Source organism: Melanostigma gelatinosum (genome assembly GCF_949748355.1).
Source record: "Melanostigma gelatinosum genome assembly, chromosome: 21".
NCBI classification, from domain to species: Eukaryota; Metazoa; Chordata; class Actinopteri; order Perciformes; family Zoarcidae; genus Melanostigma; species Melanostigma gelatinosum.
Window position 1 is genome coordinate 415,474 of NC_136654.1, and position 7,500 is coordinate 422,973.

Sequence of the window (7,500 nt, forward strand, 5' to 3'; positions counted from 1 at the left end):
TGAACAGATTTTACTCTGTAATAAACTGTTATAATAAACAGATTTTACTCTGTAATAAACTGTTATAATGAACAGATTTTACTCTGTAATAAACTGTTATAATAAACAGATTTTACTCTGTAATAAACTGTTATAATGAACAGATTTTACTCTGTAATAAACTGTTATAATGAACTGATTTTACTCTGTGATAAACTGTTGTAATAAACAGATTTTACTCTGTAATAAACTGTTATAATGAACTGATTTTACTCTGTAATAAACTGTTATAATAAACAGATTTTACTCTGTAATAAACTGTTATAATGAACAGATTTTACTCTGTAATAAACTGTTATAATGAACAGATTTTACTCTGTAATAAACTGTTATAATAAACTGATTTTACTCTGTGATAAACTGTTGTAATAAACAGATTTTACTCTGTAATAAACTGTTATAATGAACTGATTTTACTCTGTAATAAACTGTTATAATAAACAGATTTTACTCTGTAATAAACTGTTATAATAAACAGATTTTACTCTGTAATAAACTGTTATAATGAACAGATTTTACTCTGTAATAAACTGTTATAATAAACAGATTTTACTCTGTAATAAACTGTTATAATAAACTGATTTTACTCTGTAATAAACTGTTATAATGAACAGATTTTACTCTGTAATAAACTGTTATAATGAACAGATTTTACTCTGTAATAAACTGTTATAATGAACAGATTTTACTCTGTAATAAACTGTTATAATAAACAGATTTTACTCTGTAATAAACTGTTATAATAAACAGATTTTACTCTGTAATAAACTGTTATAATAAACAGATTTTACTCTGTAATAAACTGTTATAATAAACAGATTTTACTCTGTAATAAACTGTTATAATGAACAGATTTTACTCTGTAATAAACTGTTATAATAAACAGATTTTACTCTGTAATAAACTGTTATAATGAACAGATTTTACTCTGTAATAAACTGTTATAATGAACAGATTTTACTCTGTAATAAACTGTTATAATGAACTGATTTTACTCTGTAATAAACTGTTATAATAAACTGATTTTACTCTGTAATAAACTGTTATAATGAACAGATTTTGCTCTGTAATAAACTGTTATAATGAACAGATTTGACTCTGTAATAAACTGTTATAATAAACAGATTTTACTCTGTAATAAACTGTTATAATAAACAGATTTTACTCTGTAATAAACTGTTATAATGAACAGATTTTACTCTGTAATAAACTGTTATAATGAACAGATTTTACTCTGTAATAAACTGTTATAATGAACAGATTTTACTCTGTAATAAACTGTTATAATGAACTGATTTTACTCTGTAATAAACTGTTATAATAAACTGATTTTACTCTGTAATAAACTGTTATAATGAACAGATTTTACTCTGTAATAAACTGTTATAATGAACAGATTTTACTCTGTAATAAACTGTAATAAACAGATTTTATGATGTTACTTCCAGTTTTTTGTCCGTTTTTCAGAGCTCTTTTCGCTAAAAACATCAATAACTGTTTAATTTAAAATAAAAACATGAAGTGAATCTTCAGTTCACATTAACAGAGTTCATTGAGACGTAATAACACGTTAATAACACATTAATGAAGGAGTGATCACTCACTGGTCTGCAGCTCTCTGATGATCTTTAAACTTTATGATCAGCTGTGTTTTTTTCTTTGGTGGAAGAGACCGGCGGTGACGTCAGAGGGCGTACCTCTCTGTGATTGGTCGAATAAAGGACCGCGTTATCATGACCTGTTTGTTGGCTGATCGGATCATTGTGTTCTCTGCTCGACTTCAACTCTCTGAACGAATCAACTCAAACCGGAAACAGATAATAACAAACAGAGACCGGAAACAGGAACCTAGAGAGACCGGAAACGATGGGGAGGAAAAAACAAGCTGCAGATATCAGCGGATTTGGTCTAAAAACTTAAACTTCAAAAAGTAAATGAAGAAGAGAAAACACAACAATATAACAAAGTTCTGCATAAACTTTTTTCTTATTTTCAGGATTCAAGTCAAGTTTCACCTCGAGTCAGACTCACCTTCAGAATAAAAGCCACGGTCACAGGATTCAACATTTAAATTTTAAACTGAAATCAAAACTAAATCTGTTTGAGTGAAAGTACGATCTCACGTGAAGCTTCCATACAATGAACACGTATTTCATTCCGTTCGTCTTTTGTAAAACAGTTTCTTCTTAACTTATTTGGAGGCGGAACGACATTTATTATGAAAGTATCGGTCGGAAGTCCGGTGTTTATTCCGGTAGCTTTACTTCCGTGTGAACCGGGATAGTTTTTGTTGGTCCATCGTTTCATAACGAAGGGGGCGTGTCTAACTTCTGCTGCTCTGGATCTCACTCAGCTGATCTTGGAGCTCAGTACATCACGGCCACGTCTTCCTACGCTCAGTCTCACCACAGGTACCACACTCACCTTTACAGCTCTATGTTCACTTTATATGTTCAGAATCAATCAGGCCGCTGTCTGCAGGTTTTACTCAGAGCTGCTGTCTGCAGGTTTTACTCAGAGCTGCTGTCTGCAGGTTTTACTCAGAGCCGCTGTCTGCAGGTTTTACTCAGAGCTGCTGTCTGCAGGATTTACTCAGAGCCTCTGTCTCCAGGTTTTACTCAGAGCCGCTGTCTCCAGGTTTTACTCAGAGCCGCTGTCTCCAGGTTTTACTCAGAGCCGCTGTCTGCAGGTTTTACTCAGAGCCGCTGTCTCCAGGTTTTACTCAGAGCCGCTGTCTGCAGGCGTCCTTCAGCCTCTCGACTCTCTGGTTGAAGGACTGAAGTACAAAGACGGCAACAAGGACTACATGACACCATTGGGCATGGGCAGTATGGTCAAACACTTCCTGTCCGAGTCAGGTACATACCTACATGTGTTGTCTGTCTCTCTGACCGTCCCTCTGTCTGCCAGGAGCCGATTTGTTCTTCGAGCGCCATGTGACCGGTTTGTACCGCCGCGGTGCATCATGGGAGGTCCAGTGGAAGGCGGGAGGCAGCGAGATGTTTGATGCCGTCGTCCTGACGATGCCGGCTCCTCAGATCCTGCAGCTGCAGGGAGACGTTGGACACGGTGAGACACATTTGTTCTTCTACATCTCTGTGAGGCAACGTTGTGCTCAGTAGAGATGAAACATCATGTTGTGGAGAAGATGATGTAAGAGGTCAAAGTGTTTGTTTTGGAAGAGGGAAACAAAACGCCGGCCTCGAGTCACTACAAGACTCGTCAAGTCCAACGAACCTGGGAGCAGATCAAAACCGGAGAGAAACTGGATGTAAAGAAAGCTCAAAGCACAACAAACCTTTACAACCTCGCACACTAAACATGTAACAGACAACATCACTTCAGTCCCAGAGGGTTCAGGGCTGCAGGCTTTAGCAATAATAATCATACATTTTATTTATATAGCACTTTTCATAGTACTCAAAGACACTTTACATTAAAATCATTATATAAAAGCAATACACTAAAAACATAAATACACAATAATGGTCACACGTTAAAAGCAGTTTTGAACAGGTGAGTTGTGATTTGTGATTTGAACATGGAAAGGTCAGTGCAGTCTCGGATGTGTTTGGGGAGAGAGTTCCAGAGGGAGGGGCAGATATGGAGAAGGCTCTGTTGATGTCCGGTGCTTGGTCCTGAGTGGAAGAGACAGGAGGCATCAGAGGAGCCGACGGGATGGAGTGTGGTGGTGAAGCAGGTCGGTGAGGGAGGAGGGGGTCTGATTGTGGAGGGCTTTGTGAGTGAGGAGAAGGATTTTGTATTCCATCCGTTGGATCTGGGTGAGCGGGCGAGTAGCAGAGTTCTGGATGTACTGGAGTTTATTTAGGATTTTGGATGATGTGCCGTAAAGAATGCTGTTGCAGTAGTCAATTCTTGAGGTGATGAAGGCGTGGATCAGAGTTTCAGCAGCAGATGAGGAGAGTGATGGGCGGAGACAGGCGATGTTTTTTAAGTGGAAAAAGGCAGTTCTGGTGATTTGGTTGACGAGGGGTTCAAAGGAGAGGTTGCTGTCCAACATGACTCCGAGGTTGCGGATGTGTGGGGAGGGACACAGAGTGGAGTTGTCGATGGTGAGGCAGAAGTTGTGACCGGTTTTAATGAGGGATTTGGGACCGATGCTGATCATGTCAGATTTATCACAGTTCAGTTTGAGGAAGTTGGTTTGCATCCATGATGTAATGTCAGTGAGGCAGCTGGTGAGAGTGGAGTGAGTAGCAGTGGTGATGGCTTTTGTGGAGATGTAGAGTTGGACATCATCGGCGTAGCAGTGAAAGTGAAGACATGTTGACGGATGATGTTACCAAGAGTGAGCAAGTAGAGGATGAACAGAAGAGGACCAAGCACCGAACCCTGGGGGACGCCTTGAGACAGAGGAGCAGTGGAGGAGGTGCAGTTGTTGATACTGATGAACTGTTGTCGGTTTGTGAGATATGATTTAATCCAGGAGAGAGCAGTGCCGCTGATGTTGAGGGAGGATTCGAGGCGGGAGAGCAGGATGTTGTGGTTGATGGTGTCAAAAGCTCCAGTGAGGTCGAGGAGGATGAGAATGTTGAGGTGACCAGCGTCTGAAGAGAGGAGGGCGTTGGTGACTTTAAGGAGGGCTGTTTCAGTGCTGTGCTGTGAGCGGAAACCGGATTGAAATGGCTCGAACAGGTCGTTGGAGATGAGGTGGGCTTTGAGTTGTGTGGCGACAATGCGTTCCAGTATTTTTGACAGAAAGGGAAGATTGGAAATGGGACGGAAATTGCTCATGGTGTCAGGGTCAAGTCCAGGTTGTTTGAGGATGGGGGTGACAGCAGCCAGTTTAAGTGTGTCGGGGACTGAACCGGAGCTGAGGGAGGAGTTGATGTGTGTGTGAGTGATGAGTGGTGAGATGGCTGTAGGGTTCGGGTCTTCAGGCTGTAGGGTTCGGGTCTTCAGGCTGTAGGGTTCAGGTCTTCAGACTGTAGGGTTCGGGTCTTCAGGCTTTAGGGTTCAGGTCTTCAGGCTTTAGGGTTCGGGTCTTCAGGCTTTAGGGTTCGGGTCTTCAGGCTGTAGGGTTCGGGTCTTCAGGCTGTAGGGTTCGGGTCTTCAGGCTGTAGGGTTCGGGTCTTCAGGCTGTAGGGTTCGGGTCTTCAGGCTGTAGGTTTCGGGTCTTCAGGCTTTAGGGTTCGGGTCTTCAGGCTTTAGGGTTCAGGTCTTCAGGCTTTAGGGTTCAGGTCTTCAGGCTGTAGGGTTCAGGTCTACAGACTTTAGGGTTCAGGTCTACAGGCTTTAGGGGGACTCTGGTTCTGGTCCTGTGAAGAAATCTAAACATTTGTTTGTCACTTTATTGAAGATTAATTTGAATCTTTTGGGCACTTTCAGTGTTATTTCATCATTTCCTGTTAGTACAAAGCAGATGTTCTTGTACAATAACTGCAGTACAAGTACATTATTAGTACTACATTATAAGTAGTTAGCACACACTGAGCTGTAGTGATGCAGTTCGACCACACGAGGGCAGCAGCTGCTCTGAGGAGGAAACAGATTCACCTCCAGGGGAAGTTAGAGTCAAATATAATATGACTTATGGAAATAAACAATATATACAGAAGAATAAAATAACAGAGCAGATATTCAATCATAAAAAATGCACAGTATATACAATGAATAGAGTGGTATTAAATGAACAGCTCGTAAACTAAACAATGGATGGTGGTGAATGGTTGAATGGATGGTGTTGAATGGTTGAATGGATGGTGAATGGTTGAATGGATGGTGAATGGTTGAATGGATGGTGAATGGTTGAATGGATGGTGTTGAATGTGAATGGATGGTGAATGGTTGAATGGATCATGAATGGTTGAATGGATGGTGAATGGTTGAATGGATGGTGTTGAATGTGAATGGATGGTGAATGGTTGAATGGATGGTGAATGGTTGAATGGATGGTGAATGGTTGAATGGATGATGGTGAGTGGTTGAATGGATGGTCAATGGTTGAATGGATGGTCAATGGTTGAATGGATGATGGTGAGTGGTTGAATGGATGGTGAATGGTTGAATGGATGGTGAATGGTTGAATGGATGGTGAATGGTTGAATGGATGGTGAATGGTTGAATGGATGGTGAGTGGTTGAATGGATGGTGAGTGGTTGAATGGATGGTGTTGAATGTGAATGGATGGTGAATGGTTGAATGGTTGAATGGATGGTGAATGGTTGACTGGATGGTGTTGAATGTGAATGGATGGTGTTGAATGTGAATGGATGGTGTTGAATGGTTGAATGGATGGTGAATGGTTGAATGGATGGTGAATGGTTGAATGGATGGTGAATGGTTGAATGGATGGTGAATGGTTGAATGGATGGTGTTGAATGTGAATGGATGGTGTTGAATGTGAATGGATGGTGAATGGTTGAATGGATGGTGAATGGTTGAATGGATGGTGAATGGTTGAATGGATGATGGTGAGTGGTTGAATGGATGATGGTGAGTGGTTGAATGGATGGTGAATGGTTGAATGGATGGTGAATGGTTGATGGTGAGTGGTTGAATGGATGGTGAATGGTTGAATGGATGGTGAGTGGTTGAATGGATGGTGTTGAATGTGAATGGTTGAATGGATGGTGAATGGTTGAATGAATGGATGGTGAATGGTTGAATGGATGGTGAATGGTTGAATGGTTGAATGGATGGTGAGTGGTTGAATGGATGGTGTTGAATGTGAATGGATGGTGAATGGTTGACTGGATGGTGTTGAATGTGAATGGATGGTGTTGAATGGTTGAATGGATGGTGAATGGTTGAATGGATGGTGAATGGTTGAATGGATGGTGAATGGTTGAATGGATGGTGTTGAATGTGAATGGATGGTGTTGAATGTGAATGGATGGTGAATGGTTGAATGGATGGTGAATGGTTGAATGGATGGTGAATGGTTGAATGGATGGTGAATGGTTGAATGGTGAGTGGTTGAATGGATGGTGAATGGTTGAATGGATGGTGTTGAATGTGAATGGATGGTGAATGGTTGAATGGATGGTGTTGAATGCACTGAAGTCAAAGGAAGTGATTCTCACAGAGCCACCGGTTCATCCAGGTGAGACTGAGCTCGTTGCAGCAGGTAGATGATGGCGTCGTCCTCTCCCACATGAGGCTGGTATGCAAATCCAGCTGCTGTGATGTCACAATGACTTATAAACCCCGATACTGATTTGTTGTGATTAGTTATTGATTATGTTGATCACTGATATTAATGTGAGCGAGTTATTGATCATGTAAACTATGTTAAATCGTGAAATGTGAGTTTTTATTAAGTTATTCAGTGTTAGACAGAAAAGGCCCCTCCTTGTGTGTCTCTAGATGATGATGGTGATGTCATCTTCAGCTCATATGATTGGCTGACAGGGGACAGCGCCCATTTTCTCCCTGCTGACACACACACACAGAGAAGTGCACGCTCACACTCTGTGTGTGTGTGTGTGTGTGTGTGTG

The 7,500-nt window shown here is 40.8% G+C and overlaps 2 protein-coding genes across 2 annotated transcripts in view; one reads left to right on the forward strand and one right to left on the reverse strand.

Moving 5' to 3' along the window:
• The window catches only part of lipf (lipase, gastric), an 8,846-nt gene extending 7,050 nt beyond the window's left edge, over nucleotides 1-1,796 (reverse strand). Inside the window, exon 1 of the mRNA XM_079293656.1 lies at nucleotides 1,644-1,796. The gene's annotated coding sequence lies outside the window, so the exon portion shown is untranslated. The remainder of the gene's footprint in view (nucleotides 1-1,643) is intronic.
• The window catches only part of rnls (renalase, FAD-dependent amine oxidase), a gene marked incomplete at both ends in the record, with an annotated part of 9,614 nt that overhangs the window by 665 nt on the left and 1,449 nt on the right, over nucleotides 1-7,500 (forward strand). The window contains 3 exons of the mRNA XM_079293899.1: nucleotides 2,354-2,450; nucleotides 2,755-2,897; nucleotides 2,950-3,108. Of these exons, the coding sequence (XP_079150025.1) occupies nucleotides 2,354-2,450; nucleotides 2,755-2,897; nucleotides 2,950-3,108 (399 nt within the window). The remainder of the gene's footprint in view (nucleotides 1-2,353; nucleotides 2,451-2,754; nucleotides 2,898-2,949; nucleotides 3,109-7,500) is intronic.